Source organism: Colletotrichum higginsianum, chromosome 4, assembly GCF_001672515.1.
Source record: "Colletotrichum higginsianum IMI 349063 chromosome 4, whole genome shotgun sequence".
In the NCBI taxonomy this organism is placed as follows: domain Eukaryota; kingdom Fungi; phylum Ascomycota; class Sordariomycetes; order Glomerellales; family Glomerellaceae; genus Colletotrichum; species Colletotrichum higginsianum.
In genome coordinates, this window is record NC_030957.1 from 3,331,629 (window position 1) to 3,350,976 (window position 19,348).

Consider the following 19,348-nt stretch of genomic DNA (forward strand, 5'->3'; position numbering starts at 1 on the left):
TGGACGCTACTGCATGATATCGCCGCGGAATCTTGCGTTGCGGGTGATCTGCCCGGAAAAAGCCGCCAGTGGACGGATAAGTAGGTACAATGCCGCATAAGACAACCCCCCGTCAATGTTCGGGTTACCGTGAAGGTTGGTCATGCAGACTGCAGTCATACAGACTTGGCGCTTGCGTATCCGAGGTATGCACTCAACCAGTGCTTCGCCCCCCACGATGAGGCGAGGGATCAGCGATTCCTGTTGGAAGCCTCTTGATAGATGGATCGTAACCGAGCAAATCAACCCGCCGACCATCGCTCTCCTTATCATCGAACGCCCGGTGCTTGTATGTTCGTCATCGGCACGGGGCGAGCCGAGTACCCACCATCTATCCCATTTAAAGCGATGAGAACCTACATCTCAAGTCGGTGACGGAAAGCTGGCGTCGAACATCCGACCGTGGCAGGTCGCCCACTGATGACAAGATTGCCATCCACGATGAGACCATCACCCTCTTCTTCTTCTGGAGGGAGCCACCCGTTCACGGCACATCAGGCTTGTGAAATCTGCAGGCAAGCCGTTCGCCTTCCTAGACGACCATCACCATGACGATTTGCTAACCGCCCACAACGCCCAGGGAGCGCAAAGTTAGATGCGACAGAGCGCTGCCAAAATGCAGGTTTGTGTACTTTCCTGCCTACTCATGAGGACGCGGAGCTGACTCGGCATGCCCGCCCCGACATGAAGACGGTGCGATCGCCTCAACCAGCCGTGTAGCTACAACCAAGCGCATCAACGTCGCACACGCGACGAACAGCTGCAGCAGCTCCAAGAGCGGCTGGCCAAGACCGAGGCCCAGCTCGCCCTCAATAATACGCCGAGATCAACTCCATCGGGGCGCCCGCAGTCGCGGTCCGAGACCACGGAGCCGGCCATCTCGTCGCGTTGGCCATCGATGCCGGACCCCGTCACGTCGAACGCAAGCTCGGGCACCATGTCGCGCCGAAGCTCGCAATATCAGCTGCCGACGACGGCAACTTCACAGGCTTCATTGGTGTCGGCTTCAGGACATCCGGCTACTAGTAACCCAATGGATCTGGATAAGCCCAGGAGGATGAGTGCGGTTGTGGATATGTCTACAAACGGCTCATCCCTGCTCGACATCGATCTTTTTACTTCATTCAACGATGGCGCAGACTCCAACATGGCTTTCGATTGGACAAATCAGCCACCGCTGTCGGCACTCGAACCCTTGGACAACCTCCTCCTCAACCGTCTTTCACCCCAATCATTGTCCCATAGCGACCCAGACGAAGACATATCTCCCGCGGAACTGAGTGCGCTGCACAACCACTATTTCGAGTCCATCTACTTTTCCTTCCCGTTCCTGAACAGAGATCGGTTCTTGGAAGAGTCTGCGGGCGCCAGCAGCCCTGCAGTGAGCGCCCTGATATACGCCGTGGCCCTGGCCGGCTGCGCACATTCCCCCAAACACCCCAACAGACAGGCCACTTGCTACAGTCTGGCACGCAACTACGCCGAGAAGTGCGAGCGAGACGGCGGCCTGAACGACCTCAACTTCCTGCAGGCCTTGCTGTTCATCGGTCGTTTCGAGGCCATGGACCGGAAGCTGGAAAGAAGCTGGCTGACGCTGGGACGCGCTGCTATGCTTTGCAGGCTTCTGAGGTTGCCGCAGATGGACCAAGTCGACGAGGGTGACGGATTCCAAGACGATGCGGGGCAGAGTGGCCCTCCCATGTGTTTGCCGCGTACGGATGATCCCGTTCTTTTGGAGGAGCGCCGACGGACGTTTTGGGGGCTATATATATTGCAAAGTTACGTCAAAACGCGTACAGGCTGGCAATGTCAGCTCGGTGATGTCAATGTGCAAACTGATGCATCCATTCGGTCCTTGGCGGCAGGTCAGCTGACAAGATGCCCAGAACTTCCGAATATACCTGCCATCCCCCGGCCTGCTGCGATCCGGTCTGGTGCCGCTAAAGATGCCATTCTTGTCCGAAGTAGGCACCGACCCTGGGCACGAGATCTCGTCGTACGCAGGCTGCGTCCTAATGGTCGATCTAGCCCTGCGCTGCTTCGATCACGGACAAGAGCGCGCCACGGCCGGCTTCTGGGACGGCTACTGCGCTTTGGTCAAGACCACGGATGAGCTTTTTGGCATGCTCAAGCGGCACCTCAACGCCACGTCCATCCGCGAAGACCCAATGGCGTTCAGCCTGTATCTCAACCTGCGTGCCACGGAAATATTTTCACACGAGTCCGCCATCACGCGGAGCGAAGAGCAGGGCCTGCCGCCGCTCATGACTGCCGAGAGCCAACGACGCGCCACGGCCGCGGCGTTTCAGATATCAAGCGCGGTGCGGCTCAACGTGCCGTCGCCATGGAAGGCGGATAACGATATCTTCATGCTGCAGGCTCTGTTCATTGGGTGGCCTCTTACCATGGCCCTCAAGGCGCTGTATCGAGAACTCGTGCAAGGGGGAAGCCGCGAGACTGTGAATGGTGTCGTGGCTTCGTCGAGGTTGCTTTTCGCCTTTTTGGATCACATTGAGGAGTCGGGGGGACACTGGCACCAGCGCGTGGCGCATGTCGAGACAAAGCTTCAGGAATGGGATGAAAAGAATGGATTCGACTCCTTGGCTCTGTAGGAGGCCCATCCTCTGTGAAGCTCAGAGTTTCATGGTATTTATCAGGGTGTTACAGCAGACAGTAACTGCTGGTTAAGTTCATCAGAACAAAGGGTTTTTTTTCGCTGATGACTTAGGTTGGTTGGGGCCCATAAAGGTCAAGCGTATAAGGGTACCTAGGTTCTTTGAAAGTTCTTTAGCAGGCAGGTGGGCGTGGCTGCCTTCAACCTAGGAGGTAGGATTGTGGTACTTAACCAGGTTACTTACTTGCCTGCAACTTCCGCAGTTAAACTAATCTTCCCTCTTCATCTTCAGTCACACTTCTTTTCCCTCATCTCATCAGACAAGACATCGGATTATTCTTCTACCTCGCCTTCGCTCTCATATCATGACGAGACGAGACACCAGAATTTCACTCAGCAGTTCAAGCCGGCTGACCAACGCCAACAAGATCCAGCAAACATCTGATCTAGTTTGGGATTTTTTCTCGGATGAACACAATCATCATGCTACGGTGGTTGATGAGTCTACCCTTCAGGTCTTTCTGACCTCGGACAAGCTGTGCTCCCATCGTCTTTCAGGGGCTCAGGATTATTTAGATGACCATGGTACCAAGCTCGACCTGGTTCCTCGGGTGAGGAACTTGGCAACGGTCATCAGCATGCCAGAGTTGGACCAAGCCGCTTTCTGGGCTGCGCTCTGGTTAATGCCTACCAAGGATTTACAGGAGCTGCACGACAATCTACGTCCTCCTACGTCCGAAAGAGACCAAGCACGACTACGTCGTCAGCTGGTGCTCGCTGTCCCTCAAATCCCAAGACTTGTCAGAATCTGTAAGACTAAGGCCCCTTTGGTTTTCCTCTGATGGCTTCACACCAAGCTGACACTTGTTCAGTTCGTGGACAGGATCCTGACACCTTGACCAAGGACGACAACAATGCTCCCAAGACTTACAATGCCGGGGACAAACAGAACCGGCGGGAGGCTGACTTGGTAAGTGCTTCTTCTCAATCTTCCTTTGCTCCTTCCTGACCTTTGACTCTCGACTAACTTGGCTTTCTCTACAGGCTCTAGAACGAGACAAGCACAAATGCGTCATTACAGACACACTTCACCCTCAAGTCTGCCACATCTTTCCCTTCGCTTCCTTGAAGTACAGGTACCAGAAAGTCCTGCCATTATGCCTAGAGGGGATGACAAAGATCTGGGGAAGTGAACGGGTTGACACCCTTTCTGAAAAGCTATGGGTCTACGGACCCAACGACAATACTGCTATCGACACGGTTACCAACATGATTTGCCTAAGTCCGCAACTGCATGATTGGTGGTCGAGGGGTTACTTTGCTCTCGAGCCCATCAGGTTTTGGTCCGAACCTTTACCCGACAGCACCCCAGACAAGCCGGACAGGCCAGACAGGGCGGCGAAGAAACGCAAAATTCCCGAGAAATGGAGCATCCAGATACGCTTCCATTGGTTAAGGAAGACCGACGTCCCCATGTTGACGTCAAAAGTCAAGTTTTCTGATGATCCAATCACTATGATGCAAGAGCCAGCGGGCGAGGGTCTGGTCAGAGCTTTCAACGCAACCACGTGCCGACAGGTTGAGAACGGCCAAATCTTTACCATGACGGCCGATAGTCGAGACAGGCTACCTGACTACGACATACTTCTTTTACAATGGGACCTGCTACGAATGTGGCGTCTAGCTGGGGGCGCGGATCCTACTGTATACCCGTTGGACGACGACTTTCTTGACAGCAGTGACGAGGAGGTCCAAGTGACTGGCGATGATGGAATCCAGGAGACTGCCAGAGGAGATGGTCAGAAGGATGTCCACCGCGATTCCACGACACGTTGAAGTGGCTCTCCGATCAACGCATAGGTTGTCCGACCCAAGGCACGGCCGGCTACCCTACGAAGGGTGGAAGGATCGCAGCTTGCCTATCTTCTGTCAGCGCTACCCACGGTAGGCGACGAATAACAGGAGAGACCTGTATCTAAGCCGGCCTTTCGTCCCTGAGTAGAATTGTAGTCTGAAGAAGTCCCTCAGTCAATGGTTGGTTCAGATGGATGCCAAGGTACAAAATCATAGACATGAAGGGATGAGAAGCAGAATCCGCTGACGGAAATACAAATCCGTCACACTAAGACTAAAATAACCATCTGAACTTGAAGGTCAAGATGAATAATTGGATCTTTTCCTTGCATCGTCTCAAGCTTGTCTAAATACTGCAACAAGCATTGTGACCTACCAGCCACTGTGCAGCGACCGAGATAACTCCAGCCGCAGCCGCCGCCGCTGCCCTAGTCCCTATCACACTTCAAGCTCAGTTGCTCTGCCACAAGTCGCAGCCAGCCATCTCTGGCACCGCCTCATCCCACATCACCATGGTCATGTATGTGGCTGGGGCTGCGGGGGCTGCGCTAAGACTGTCTCAACCATTCGCCGCCCTGTCTGGCCTGTCCGGCTTGTCTGGGGTGTTGTCGGGTAAAGGTTCGGACCAAAACCTGATGGGCTCAAGGGCAAAGTAGCCCCTCGACCACCAATCATGCAGTTGCGGACTTAGGCAAATCATGTTTCTACCAGCACTATTGCCAGCAATTTTTATGTTAAATAGAATTAAATATAATATGCCCGCCCACTATTGCCAGCGCCTGCCCACTGCTGCCAGCGCCTTAGGCACTAGCAATTGAAGGCAGATGCTGGCAGATGCTGGCAGACGCTGGCGATGGTGGGCAAGCTGGCCCTCAATTCAATCCTTGGCTGACCCTTCTAGATGTGTGAGGAAAACGGCAAAAATTGGTCTTTAGATTAGCACTTTGCCTCTTTTGGTGCGTTCATCCAGACAGTGTCACAAAATATAGAAATGGGAAGCCCAAGGCGGATGGGCGGCATGGCACGGTGAGCATGTTCCAAAGCAGAGGTTTTGCCGATCCTTTTACACTCGTGTCGCGGCGGAGGGCGCAGATAAAATAAATGCAATGAACTAGGATAGGGAAAGATTGGCAGGATGAGTAGTTTGGGAGGTGTGATAAGCGTATGGCGAACGTGTAGTCGCGTTGTGAGAAAGGCACGTTTCGTCTGATGTCATGCGTGGACCCGAGCCCAGAAACAGATGGAGACGCCAATGGAGAATCGGCGCCGGGTTTCGCGGTCCAGAAGTTAGAGGGTTGTCTCGATGGCACGGATAGGTAGTGTTGCAACGGGCACGGGCAGGCTGCCGTTAGGCTACTCCCATTCCATGGGCGAAGACGCCAACGCCGTGTGGGTCGACCGGCGGCGCCAGCACCGCCTTTAGGCACCGCCTCACGCCCCGATAGTCTGGTAGTCTGGCACCTTGGTTGGAGACAACGTTGGGGTTAGGCTGACTGAATGACGGATGCGAAGGAGGCGAGCTGAGGGGGAAGTTGGGGGTGTGAAGGGTCTTGGTCTGACGCAGCGACGATCGCTCAATGGTCTGGGTCTGGGCATAATCGTCTTTGGACGTCTTGTCTTGATCCGGCAATCTCGGTCGACGGCGATGCGTCGCATGACGGACGGTGAATATAAGGGGCATTCCAATGCGTCGGCGAAGCCCGGGGCCGCATTCCAGGAGATTTGGTAAAACAAGGTTCGTTCATTTGGTATTTTGACAGGTATAGTTCGGGGACGGACGGAACAGGGCTCATCCTTCTTAGTGGTGCGTCCGGCTCGTATTTTGGCGTCGTCTTCCTGGTCGGGTTGTACGGCGTTTGAAATCCGGGTCGAGGTTTAGTTCCTATTCGATGAACATTATTCGCTGAATTGCCTAATGTTTAAGTACCTACACCATTGTGTCGTCTTATCGATTGTCGATTGTTGGTTTGCCATGCCATCCCGTCTTGATTGGCATCGAATCAGGTCCGACTCGTGTGATGCCGCGCGGTGTTGGTAGGCGGAGGTTGATATGGTCGAGATCGGGTCTGATATCATAGCACCACTTAAGAGGAACGAGGAGGACCGGTCCGCGGGGTCCTTTGCAGAGAGCTTGGTTTACTTGAGGAGGAGCGAGTGTACGTGTGAGCGTGTGAGGACGCAGCAGCACAGCAGCAAAAGAAGTCTTGGAGAGTTTTGGGTTAGCGCAGAGATTCTTCCCGCCGCCAGCAACACAGTGATCCACTCAAGAACATACACGAGCGACGCTAAAACGGGTTCCACTTGGGGAAATAAGTATCTCATCCGCAACCATAGCGGGCGAGGTACATAGTACATACAGTGAGTGTTGTGGAGAAAGAGGCAGAGTGTGTGGAAGGGTCGGGGTCCAGAAACTGCAGCCGCAAAATGGACTGCGACAGCTGCTGCAGGTGCTCCTGCGTCTCCTGCGTCTCCTGCCCCTCGCTCCTTCCCACACGCGCTGAGGCATCCTGGACTCCATCTCTGGCTCTTGCCCCCGTTCTCGTCGTCTATTCTTCGTCCTTGACCGGCACCGAGTTTGTTTTCCCTCTCTCTCTTCTTCTTCCACACCCATCATCCACGATAACCAGTCGAGACACTTGGTCACGTTGCGCCGTCGATCGCTGCTGCTTTACACATACAGAACACACACACAGCGTCAGCTCAACTCATTGAAGTATACCGTCGCCCTTACTCAAACCCTGCCTCGCTCAACCCGGCCCCGAGGCGATCCGATCCAACGCTGCTGCCTCTCGCCTATCTCTCGTTCTCCTTCCTCCCAAGCAATCCCAGGCACCAACCGACCTGCTGCTCTGTGCCTCCCACCCAACCTCGAGGCCATTGCACTGGTGGAGACGACGTACCCGAGTACCTCAGCACCGCCTGGACCCGGACTTGGACCTGGACCTGGAACTGCTGGACTGGAACCACCACTAACAACACCTGCTGCTCCTGCACCTCACCTGCACCTTGTCCTGTCCTTTTCGCCTCGCCTCACCTCACCTCATCTCGCCTCTGGCCGCCAGCTGACCGGCTTTTTCCTCTCACTTTCGCTTACCCTCACCCATCTCACTCTTCCGCCATTACCACGACGAACCGCCCGCCTTGCAACTTCTCTCCCTCAAAGTGGTTTACGCCTTACCGCCCCTCGATTGCTGCCGTCGCCGCCGCCAAGTATCAATGTCCCAGTCCTGACGCCTGTTTTCGCCTTGCGCAACTGGGACGCCCCGCCTTAATTCGCACTACGACTACCCAGTGTCTAATCTATCCGCCGACCCTTACGTTCCGCTTGCAACCATAAGCTAGTCGTTCGTTACGTTCGATGTACCTCAAGATGCGAATACCTTTCCATCTGTCGTCTGGTCTTGAAGCCCGCTCGCCCACAGGGCTGCAACGTCGACAAGAGATCGACGGCCGAAAGATCACCACCATTGTAAGTGTCGCAGCATGTGACTGACCCTCGCTGCTCCTCCACGGGCCGAATCTTGATCCAGTCGCTGATGCCGCGCCAATCGCTATTAAAGGTCATACTCGCCGTGCTGGTCGTACTTATCTTCGTCGCTTTTGCCGCCTTCTCCTGCCGCGCATCCCGTCGCTCCACTGGCAACAACTCGAAAAACGCCCGCGGCGGCGGCTTCTTGAAATCACTCTGGAACACCGGTACTGGCCAAAACAGATACCGCCAGACCCAGGATGAAAACTCCACCTCTACCGAGCAACTGACGACGCGCCGCCGCTCGCGGCCGTCCTCTGTTGCATTCGACGCCTCGGCAGACCAACCGCAGACCGACGCCCGCTCCCCCAACAGCGCTGTGAACCGCAATACCTCGATACGCTCCGTCATGACGCTGCCTGCGTACAGACTCGATCCGAACGATAACGAACAAGTTCTCGGTCGCGAGGGCGAACGCGGAGGTGTCGATGTTGTCATTGAATACCCCACCGAAGAGAATGAGGAGGATCTGCGCGACCAAGAGATGGAGGCTCTCTACCAGATTCGCCTAGCCCGCCGCCAAGAGCTTGCCGAGCGTGATGAGCGGAGGAGAGAGCGCCATGAAGCGCGAGAACGTGGCGACCTGGTGGCCCTGGACAACATTCGTACGAGAGCTAGAAACGCCAGCAACAACAGCGTTGTCGCCGTCCTTCGCGAAGAGCATGAACGCCTCAAGAACGAACGCCTGAGGGCTGTCTCGAGTGTGTCATATGCCGACTTGGGTGTTGCACGTCACGACGGAACCCGACTCCGGGCCAACAGCAACGAGAGCGAACGAATGGGCTTGTTGTCCGACTCGGCCAGTATCGCTGCCACGTCGATCCGTTCCGGCGCCGAGTCCGCCGCGAATCACAGGAGAGGACGCAGTGCTAGCTCTGTAATGAGCATCGAAAGCGATCTTCCCTCGCCGGGTTTCGCGCCGAGGTCCCGGGCCAACTCACGCCCGGACACTCCTCGCTTGGACACTCGCTCCGGCTCCAGTCCCGAAATTATCGAAGCCGACGTGGGTGATGCTGGCATGCCCATTTACTCTCCACCCGGATACGACGAGGTCTCACTGGACGACGAACGCTCTCGCAGTAATACGCCCCAGCCAAGCACCGAGCCTCCACCAAACTATCCGGGTCCTGCCCAACAACGTGCTCAAAGCATTGCCTCGAGCATGGCCGGCTTGGCTGCAGAAGACCAAACGACGGCTGGTCTGACAGGCGAACAGCGACAAACGAGAAAACCACAACTACCTAGCTTGCGTCTGCAGCAAGTGCCGCAGATTGTCATCGAGCCTTCCAGCGCCAGACCACACGATGACAGGTGAATGAAGATTGGGCCTGGAGGCTCAGACACACAAAAGTCGGAAATGATGAATACGGCTGGACCTAATGAGCCTATTGTACACGAATGAACACTAGGGGGGCAATTTTGTTGATACATACGAAGCGAGCGGAGCCTGAGTTGGCAATATAAACACATGTTGGGCAGGGGGTGATGCCTTACGTGGCAGCATCCGAGATCCCATTTGCGTAATAGCTTACCGGCGAATTGTATATCGGCGTTAGGCGAATCTCGTTCCGGTTCGAACGAGCTCCAAAGGATACCAAAGTTGTTTAGAGAAGTTGATGCGTTATACATAGGTTGGAGCCTGCGTGCTCAACGTGTCAGTGGCTTGAAATCCTCATACTGATCATTTAAATTGACCTGTCTTGGCCATGCTTGCCATGGGGAAATGCTCTCGATATTCCTCGTCTCGAACTCGGTATGAACAGTTCCTGCTGCATCGTATGAGTTGCGGGGAAACATTTGTTCATCGTATGTCATTCGGTGGAGGATGATATGATGGACTTGAGTGAGACCTTTGCCAACTTGACTTTACTAAAGTGACAATCGACACGATTTGCAGGCAGTATGATGGCACGTTCACCACCGTCAAGCGAGATGGAAGGTATGCCTGTGGAACGTCTCGACTCATGCAGCTGGCCTAAATATACCAAATGTCGCTATTCGCGGGCTCCGCAACAATCTTTGTCAGCCCCAGATTTCCAAGCACCTTCTTCAAAGACGCATACTTACAGCAGTCGGCGGCGACTCACTTCTGGCTATGGGACCGCCTGAAAAGCCGGTTTAAAACGTCCAGTACTCCGAGCCTGTCGAAGAGTGTCTAGGTGTAGAGGATGGAAGTGGTCAAACTGGGTGTCAAGAGGGCTCGGAACGGGACGGATATAGAGGAGCGGTATCGCATTGTTGAAAATATGGGTAGGAGGTTCTTCGAAGATCAAAGGGAGTGTCCATACCCCGAATGGTAGTATAGAGATCATGTGGCATGCCCGGGTTCGACTTCACGACTTTAGGTTTTCAAGGTTCCTCGAGGGATCAAGAGTTTGCATCATGACATTTAGCTCATTGCCAATGAGAAATCAGTGTCCATGTAGTGTCCGAGTTTCTCCAGGGCCTCCCTGAGCACCTCGGTATGACAGACGTAGCCAATCCTCACGTAGCCCGCGAAGTCCTTCCCGTGGCCGAAGCACCTAGACCCCGGGACAAAAAACACCTTGGTCTTGTTGAGCACGTCCAGACAGAAACGGACGTCGTCGACCGGCTTGCCCTCGTGGGTAAACCGGACAAACGCTGTCGTGCCGGCGCTGGGCTTGACCCACGAACAGGTGCCCTTGTACTTCTCGACAAAGGCCTCAAGGAGAGCCTTGTTCGTGTTTGCAAGCGCGACGTTCCGCCTCAGCAAGGGGCCCCAGACGGGCTTCGACAGCGCGTACGAGGCGATCTGGTCATCGATCTGCGAGACGCTGATGGTGGTGTAGTCCCGCGCTGAGGCGACCGCCTGGATGATGCCCTTGTCCCGCGACGCGATCCAGCCGATGCGGATGCCGGCGAGGGCGTAGGACTTGGACATGGAGCCCGTGACGACGACCTTGTCGTAGCCGAAGGCCGTGATCGGGGGTGGGACATGGGAGGCGTCGTCGCCGTTGTCAAAGAAGTCATGGAACAGGGGTCGGTAGACCTCGTCCGAGAAGACAATGATGTCTCGGGCCTTGGCAAAGGCGACGATTGAGGCAAGGACCGGCTCCGGGATTGGTGCGCCGGTGGGGTTGTTTGGGTTGTTGATGATGATCATCTGACGGGTGGACGAGAGGCTTGGTTTAGCGACGCGGGCTCAGAGTGAGTATGAGAGCAGTAGACGGACCTTAGTGTTGGGCTTGACGAGGTCATCGAGCTCGCCGACGTCAGGCACAAAGCCATTCTTCCTCCTGAGCCTCCACAAGGAAACGTCGGCGCCGAGACTCTCGGGAACGCCGTAGAGCTGCTGGTATGTGGGATAGACGCAAATGACATGGTCGCCGGGGCCGACGAGGGTGTATAGCAACAAGAAGTTGGCACCGATGGCGCCCTGGGTGATGAGCACATCGGTCTCATCGAGCAAATCGGGGGACGACGAGGCGCGGTGGGTCGGGCCGGCTTGGCTGCCACAAAGCGCGGCGACCCTCCGACGGAGCGGGACGGAGCCGCGGATGGGGCCGTAGACCAGCTTGGTGGAAAAGTCGACGGGGCCGGGCGCGCGCTTGTCCTCGGAAAGGGCGACCAGGTCGTCGACGGAGACGGAGGCGGCGCAGGTCTCGGCGATGTTGAGGCAGCCCGGGGTGGTCTCGTACTCGTCCATCCATTGCTCGACCTCAAAAGCTGCAATCCGGACCATTTTGGCGAGGGCAGGGGGTGCAAAGGAGCGTGCCTTCTAGGTGCGCCTACCTAGGCGGGAGATGCGGCTGGTCGGGTTTGTGTGATGTTGGTAGACAATGGGTAGAGAACGGCCGGAGAGACTTTGTGACAGACGGCGCTGGGTTGAATTGATACAATGCCAAGGCCAGAAGTATCAAGCATGATAACCTTCTCGCCGTCTCTCGCAGTCGCTTCGACCGCTCGTGGAGGGCTGGGTACGTATCATCGCGTATCAGCAAAGGCAGAAGACGGAGCGGGCACGTCCCAGAGACATCGGACTCTACAGCGCCCGGCGGGTTCCCGAGTCCAGCGAATGTCAAAGACCCGTCAACAGGGCACGTAGAGGGCCGGGCTGCCACTCGGAAGACCATCCGGAGGGGGCTTCCGAGGGCACGGATGCACGGGATTGTTGGAGAACAGGCTGAAGTGAAGCAATGTTGCTATTTGGGGACGTGTCCTGTGACTGTAGCTTGAGGCATGCTCATCAGTCTTTGAGACTGAGTAAGTGTTGTGTGTAGGTGGCTGGAGTGCTGGGTAGGTGTTTGTGTAGGTACCTCGACAAGTTGGTTGGTACCTAGGGTGGGTGTGTAGACTGCTGGAGGCGGCCCTGCTTCCTCAATCCCCACAGACTTTCCCCAGCTGTGGGGTTTGCCCCACGATGATATGGTGCCATGACCGGTGTCAGTTGTTACATGTCCGTCAGGACGAGCGTTTGTCGCTTTTCTGTTCAAGGCCATAGGGCACGATGGCGCCGAATGCGGTGGACTGCTGGAGTCGCACGCAAGCCCATTATCGCTCCGCCGTTCTGCTAGTTGCCGTTGTCCGTGCCACGGTGGACGGTTGCTCCGCGGCCGGTTCCCCGGACAGCAGGGACCGGAAGTTGTATTGTGGCCGCCCATCAATCGGATGGAGACTGGGTGTGTCCAGGAATTAATGGTGGATGGCTCGCAGTCACTGCAACCATGGGCTCGTGGCAAGTAAGCGGTCAGTCTGCAGTCAGTCAGTCAGTCATTGACTCATCAGCAGTGGTAGTGGTTGTGCTTGTGCTTGTGCTGGACTTTGCGCTTAGACCTGCGGCATGGGGTGCATCGTGCCGTTTCAATGTTGACGTTACTGCTGGTAGAGATGATGAGCGAAGCGCAATGCTCTCATGGATCTCGGAGCTCACTCCAAGCGTCTTCCCTGCACCCGGAAACACAATGCTTCAGCCACCACGACCAACACTGTTGCGCATTTCCAACCAGTGCAGTGGGGGCATTCAGCGTGTCAATCAACCAACCAGCGCCTCTGGACTTAATCTGGGGCTGTGTGCTGCGCTTGTACGGGCCGACCCCCTCCAGACTGGTACTCGCCTACACGTGCTGTCGATTGCGCCAGAAGCACTGAAGACTGCTTTGATTGTGCCTTGGTTGCTAGTTGCTGCAAAGGTACCTACGTAAGCTTGGAACCCGCTCAGCAGCAGCATCGACGTAATGAAGTACCAGCAGGCTAGAAGGTCGGCATGTATTGTTGTACCTCCAACCGGCTAGTAGGTATGCTCGGAAAGCATCCGTAGAAAAGACCGAAATAAAGAAACAACGATACTGGCGTCCCAAAGAACGGCTACCTATCAAGTACGGCCTTTGAAAAAACGACAATAGCTTGAGAATAGAATTGTAGAGAACCCGGCCGGTTCTTCGGTGGCGCCTCCTCCATCACTTCGGTACCTTTGGCCCCCAGCCCACCCACCCACCCGCACTCGCACCCGCGTCTGTTGTCTGTTGTCCGGCCGCCTGTTCTGCCGCAGGCCAAGAGCTTCTCCTCCTCCTCCATCCTACCTCTCTACCTATCTAATCTCGCCTCGCCTTGCTCTTCCGACACGTTGCGCCGCTTTGCTGCTGCTGCTACTGCTCTGCCCACCTCCCTTCGGCCCCGTCCTCCATGTTCTCTCTGATCTCTGGTCTCTGAAGTCCCATCTCCTCCTTCAACATCGACGACACCTCATCCCGCCCGTCTCTGCAAACCCGCCCGCTTCGAATCGGTGTCCTTCTCACCCACCCAAACCGCCCATCATGGCTCCTCTTGCCTTGAGGAGCCTCCTCATCGGCGCCTTGGCTTGTCTTCCCGCCCTGGCTTCGGCACAGCGCAACTACTCCACCGCCGATATGCTGCGTGCGCAGCTGACACTTCTCGACGACCGGCCCTCCGACTGCCCGCCTTGGTGAGTGTTTCCTTGCTGTCGCCCTTCCTTGTTTTCCCCGTGTCCAGTCTGTTGCTTTGTTGCTTTGCGCCATCAAGGTCCAAATACTGACAGATCGCCCTCGTCACCCAGCTTCAACTGTCTCCTCCCCGCCCACAAGTGCACCCAGTTCGCCGGCTGCAACGACTATACAGGCAAATGCAACTGTCCCGAAGGCTTCGGCGGTGATGACTGCCTCGATCCACGTACGCACATGCTCTCTTTCCCCTCCGCCGTCCTGTCGCACAACCTCGGCGCATCACTGACACAAGCGCTGTAGTGTGCGGATCTCTGTCCCGTGGCGATAACACCGATAGACCTCGACGAACTGGTGACTCGTGCCAATGCGACGACGGCTGGACCGGCATCAACTGCAATGTCTGCACGAGCAACCTGGCCTGCGACGCTCTTATGGAGACCAAGGAGGGCGGTGTTTGCTACCAGAATGGCGAGGTCATCAACCATAACTACCAGATCTGCGATGTGACCAACAAGAAGATCACCGATCTTCTTGGCGAGAAGCGCCCCCAGGTCACCTTTACCTGCAAGAAGGAAGAGGGCAACTGCGATTTCCAGTGTAAGTTCTCGTTTCGCCACCTACCTTCAACCTCGTAAGCTAACCAAACCGCCCCCCCACGCCAGTCTGGGTTGACGAACGCGAGTCCTTCTACTGCCACTTGAACGATTGCTCCTCCACCGCCGACATCAACGACAGCCAGAATAGCACCGACTACAAGTGCAACAAGATCGAGTGCAACTGCATCTCTGACCGCATGCTGTGTGGCGAGAACGGCTCCGTCGACATTAGCGACTTCCTAGTCGAGGAGATCAACGGTCCCGCCGAGTTCCAGTGCCTGCAGAAGAATGGAGGCGTCAACAACTGCGCCTTCAGAGAGCCTGCCATGGATGATCTTATCCTGTCCTTGATCGGCGACAGCAGCATTCAGCTGAACTGTCGCTCCGGAGAGTGTCTCTACCACACCGAAGTCCCCGGCTACGAGCGACCTGTCAAGAAGATCAACACTCCGCTCATCGCCAGTGTTATCGCCGCCTGCTCCCTGTTCGTTGTCGCCATCATTCTGCTGACCTGGTACCTTTCCCGCCGCCAGTTCAAGTACGGCGCCATCGTGCTTGACGACTCCGACGACGAGTCCTTGAAGCTCATGGCCGACCACAAGCCCGCTTCCCTCTACTTCGAGAACGTCGCCTACGACCTCAATGGGAAGCGTATCCTGAACAATATCCAGGGCATGGCCCACCCGGGTGAGGTCACAGCCATTATGGGCGCCTCGGGAGCTGGCAAGACCACCTTCCTCGATATCCTGGCCAGGAAGAACAAGCGAGGACAGGTTTCTGGCGATTTCTACGTCAATGGCGAAAAGGTTACCGACACGGACTACAAAAACGTCATCGGCTTCGTTGACCAGGAAGACACCATGCTGCCTACTCTGACTGTCCACGAGACCATCTTGACGAGCGCTCTTCTCCGTCTGCCCCGTAACATGGGCCGCGCCGCCAAGGAGCAGCGCGTCTTCGAGGTCGAGAAGCAGCTCGGTATCTACCACATTCGCGATTCCTTGATTGGCTCCGAGGAAGGCAAGGGTCGTGGCATTTCTGGCGGAGAGAAGCGCCGAGTCGGCATCGCCTGTGAGCTTGTCACGAGCCCCTCCATTCTGTTCCTGGACGAGCCCACCAGCGGCCTGGACGCCTATAACGCCTTCAACGTCATTGAATGTCTGGTTACCTTGGCCAAGAACTACAAGCGTACCGTTGTCTTCACGATTCACCAGCCTCGGTCCAATATTGTCGCCCTCTTCGACAGACTCATTCTATTGGCGCGAGGTGGCGCGGTCTACTCGGGTCCCTTTTCTCAGTGCCAGGCGTATTTCGACCACATTGGTTACTCGTGCCCCCCCGGCTTCAACATTGCCGACTACCTCGTCGACCTCACGATGCACGCGGGCGCTACCACCTCTGAAGATGATGGCGCCCTGAACGCCGACGTGGCCAGTTTAGGACCCAGCAGCACCACTGCTGTCAAGTCTATCGCCAGCATTTCTGGCGGGTCTATCAACGAGGACAGTGGTATTGAATCCTCCTCATCGCGCCCCAAGAACAAGCGTCGGGACTCGGTCAAGGTTCGCCAAGAGCGAGAGCTCTTCACCCGTCGCAAGAACAATGCCGACACTGCTGCTTCATCGGACGCCGGCGGAGAGGACGTTGGATCCTACAAATTGCAGACCCAGCCAGGCCTCGTACCGTCCATCAATGTTGAGGACCCCCACGACCTTCCCCCTGCCGCGTACGTTGGAACCGACTTGGATGTTCTGATTCGCTCCTTCGCCGAATCCGACATTGCAGGCTCCACGCACGATGAGCTTCAGCAATCCATCAATGCCGCTCAGGGTGCCAACGGACAGAATGCAAACGGGTACAACCCAGAGGGGCCGAACATCCACATAAGCGCCATCGGCAAGGGCTACGCTCGCGTGGGCTACACCCGCCAGTTCATCATCCTGTCTCAGCGGACCTGGAAGAACCTGTACAGAAACCCTATTCTCATGTTGACCCACTACGCCATCGCGATCCTCCTCGCGGTTCTGTCCGGATATCTGTTCTACGGATTGACCGACGACATCCCAGGATTCCAGAACCGTCTGGGTCTATTCTTCTTCCTGTTAGCATTGTTCGGGTTCAGCACCTTGACCAGCTTGAACGTCTTCGCTACCGAGAGGCTCTTGTTCGTCAGAGAGCGTGCCAACGGCTACTATTCACCCATCACCTATTTTGCGGCCAAGATTCTTTTCGACATCATTCCACTCCGTATCATTCCACCCCTCCTCATGGGCGCCATCATCTATCCAATGACAGGCTTGGTCCCTGATGCCGCCCACTTCTTCAAGTTCATCCTCGTGCTAGTCCTGTTCAACTTCGCAGCCGCTGCCATCTGCCTGTTTATTGGCATCATCTGCAAGGACGGCGGGGTAGCCAACTTGATTGGCAGCTTGGTCATGCTATTCAGCTTGCTCTTCGCCGGTCTGCTACTCAACCACAACGCCATCCCCAAGGCTGCCCTCTGGCTCCAGATGCTCTCCATCTTCCATTACGGATTCGAGTCGCTCATCGTCAATGAGGTGCTTCAACTGACCCTTGTCGACAAGAAATACGGCCTAGACATCACCGTCCCGGGTGCCGCCATCTTGAGCTCCTTTGGTTTCAACAACGACGCCCTGTGGGCCGACGTCGTCAGCCTCGGCACCTTTGGTGTTGTCTTCATCATTCTCGCCTACGCCGCCATGCACTTCCTTCTCGTCGAGAAGAGGTGATGTCACGTCTACCAACCCCAACGAATGTCAGCATGTAGGTGCTTTTTTGGTATACAAACAAGTGTACGAATACGGAAGCGTCATGGCCACTTTCTCGAGGGGTATGGCGACTTTGGTCGATTTCAATAGAGATTCCACACAGAAACACATACAAACAATTCCTTTCCCAATGGCAATACTTTGCCAATGTCCATATGGGGGGTTTACTTCACGGCGTTGGCGGGGGAATTCTCATGTCATGATAGTTTTGAAGTTGGCTGCTTCTTTTTAATGCTACAAAGAATTGATAGTAGTACAAGTTGACTTGCGGGCTCCGGGTGACTTGAGCACCCCGACTTTCATCTGGTATGATGGGCGCGCGAAGACGTGATGACGATGATGATGTCTGATCCAAACCACGACAACTTCCAGATGATGAGATTTTACAGGGCCGATATACACTTTTTGGGGGTGGGCTTTGATGCAATCCGCCGAACGAAGCCAATTCCGAGGCTGGCCGGCAGACCCATTTCTGTGGCGAGACACACTGAACCAAACTACCTTTACTCCATTTTTCCGCCCGTCAACTCCTCGGCGATTGTCTTCTGCCGCTTCACAGTCCTGTCCTGTGCGGTCTGGTGGAAGTCGATGGCGCGCTGCTGTTTCCTCAACATGTCGTCCAGCATGGTCTTGACCGTCGGCGGCTGTCCCCAGACGTCCCAAGCGTTGTCCGAGTCGTGGGCCATGGACTTGCCCTGGCGCTTCCAGAAGTCCTCGGAAAAGAGCTTGTCGAGCTCCTTGCCCAGCTGGTCCTCGGAGACGATGAACTTGGAGGCATTGATGTACAGCTCCATCAGCGCGTCCTGCCTCGCTTCGCTCTTCTGCTGGGCCAGCTTGGCTGTCTTGACCTTGCTCTGCTGCGCGCGGACATAGCGTTGGGGGTCGAGTTCGACAGCGGTCGTCTTGACCAGGGAGGAGAGCACGGAGCTGCGGGTGAGGCGGTCATCCCAGCGCTCGGGGGCCACGGCTGCGCGCTGGTGGTCGCGGAGACGGCGATCCCTGATAGCAGTCTCGGCCTGGACACGCTCCTGCTTGCGCTTGTAGAGGCCCTGCAGGGCCACGCCGAGGTTCTCACGGCGGATATCGGCCATGCGGCGACGGTGCTCGAGACGCGAGCCGGGCGGGGCGGGCTCCTGGGAGGCTTGGTTGGCGGGGAGAGGCGCCGTCTCCTCGAGGTATCCCGGCTGCGCCTTGCGGTCGGCCTCCTTGTGTGGGAAGACGTCGCGGGGCGTCGGGAGGGTACCCTTGACGACGGGGGGTTTCTCCTCGGACGACTGAGACTGAGGCGGCGTCGGGACCTGAATCCAGAGGGGGGATTCGGGGGGCACTTTGAGTTTCGACGTCGTGGTCGAGAATGGTCGTGTGAGGTTGATGTTGGTCGGTCTAGCGACGATGGCCGTCTGGAGCCGCGTCAGTCGCGAGCAGGAACATCTTGATGACATGACGACGGCAGGACAGCGGTTGTCACGACACTGATGGCACCGGGTTATGAAGGGAGAGACGACAACAGCGGCGGTGGCGGCAGCTGTGGCGGCGACAGCGCTGAGGAGGGGGATGGGAGTCGATTCGTGGCGGCTTGAGATGCAATCAGCGTGATGTTGGGATCATGGACCTGAGAAATTCTCGAGAATATCCAGGATTGGATAGATGCACGGTCTGGTGTGGCTGCTACAGGGGGAAACAGGTCGATGGGGCAGCTTGAATTGGCGTCTTTCGCAGTCTCCAGGCTCGAGGAGGATGTGGGAAAGGGCCAACACCGGGGGTGAATTTGAAGCTTTAGCTGTGGATGCAGATTAAACAGCTTTGATTGGTTTATCGGCGCTACGGCGCGAGCACGCGCCGAAGTCTCCAAAAAATTTCAACGACTCCACTAAAAAATTCCCAAGCGGACCCCACCACCGCAGAAGAAAGATCTTTCTTTACAGCGCGCGCTGCAGCTCCAACCTCCCTCTCTCAATCCTTTCTTACAACCTCACCGACTCCAGCTCCTTCCCAGTCTCTCGTCC

The 19,348-nt window shown here is 56.2% G+C and overlaps 6 protein-coding genes across 6 annotated transcripts; 3 read left to right on the forward strand and 3 right to left on the reverse strand.

Annotated features, from left to right (window-relative positions):
• Nucleotides 1-655: 655 nt before the first annotated feature.
• Nucleotides 656-4,489, forward strand: CH63R_06317 (Tat pathway signal sequence; the record flags this gene model as incomplete). Its single annotated transcript, XM_018301292.1, has 6 exons — nucleotides 656-661; nucleotides 800-2,003; nucleotides 2,068-2,647; nucleotides 3,039-3,463; nucleotides 3,526-3,623; nucleotides 3,698-4,489. 6 exons carry the CDS (start codon nucleotides 656-658, stop codon nucleotides 4,487-4,489), a joined length of 3,105 nt encoding a protein of 1,034 aa, XP_018159142.1.
• A 1,366-nt stretch (nucleotides 4,490-5,855) lies between these two features.
• Nucleotides 5,856-6,188, reverse strand: CH63R_06318 (uncharacterized protein; the record flags this gene model as incomplete). Its single annotated transcript, XM_018301293.1, has 1 exon — nucleotides 5,856-6,188. The coding sequence occupies one exon, from the start codon at nucleotides 6,186-6,188 to the stop codon at nucleotides 5,856-5,858; it is 333 nt and encodes a 110-aa protein (XP_018159143.1).
• A 1,677-nt stretch (nucleotides 6,189-7,865) lies between these two features.
• Nucleotides 7,866-9,351, forward strand: CH63R_06319 (uncharacterized protein; the record flags this gene model as incomplete). Its single annotated transcript, XM_018301294.1, has 2 exons — nucleotides 7,866-7,976; nucleotides 8,068-9,351. 2 exons carry the CDS (start codon nucleotides 7,866-7,868, stop codon nucleotides 9,349-9,351), a joined length of 1,395 nt encoding a protein of 464 aa, XP_018159144.1.
• A 1,074-nt stretch (nucleotides 9,352-10,425) lies between these two features.
• Nucleotides 10,426-11,739, reverse strand: CH63R_06320 (Aminotransferase class I and II; the record flags this gene model as incomplete). Its single annotated transcript, XM_018301295.1, has 2 exons — nucleotides 10,426-11,160; nucleotides 11,230-11,739. 2 exons carry the CDS (start codon nucleotides 11,737-11,739, stop codon nucleotides 10,426-10,428), a joined length of 1,245 nt encoding a protein of 414 aa, XP_018159145.1.
• Nucleotides 11,740-12,721: 982 nt separating this feature from the next.
• CH63R_06321 (ABC-2 type transporter) lies at nucleotides 12,722-17,303 on the forward strand (the record flags this gene model as incomplete). The annotated part of the gene is made up of 5 exons (XM_018301296.1): nucleotides 12,722-13,186; nucleotides 13,400-13,959; nucleotides 14,071-14,183; nucleotides 14,258-14,554; nucleotides 14,620-17,303. 5 exons carry the CDS (start codon nucleotides 12,722-12,724, stop codon nucleotides 17,301-17,303), a joined length of 4,119 nt encoding a protein of 1,372 aa, XP_018159146.1.
• Nucleotides 17,304-17,845: 542 nt separating this feature from the next.
• On the reverse strand, nucleotides 17,846-18,784 carry CH63R_06322 (uncharacterized protein; the record flags this gene model as incomplete). Its single annotated transcript, XM_018301297.1, has 1 exon — nucleotides 17,846-18,784. One exon carries the CDS (start codon nucleotides 18,782-18,784, stop codon nucleotides 17,846-17,848), a length of 939 nt encoding a protein of 312 aa, XP_018159147.1.
• Nucleotides 18,785-19,348: the final 564 nt, after the last annotated feature.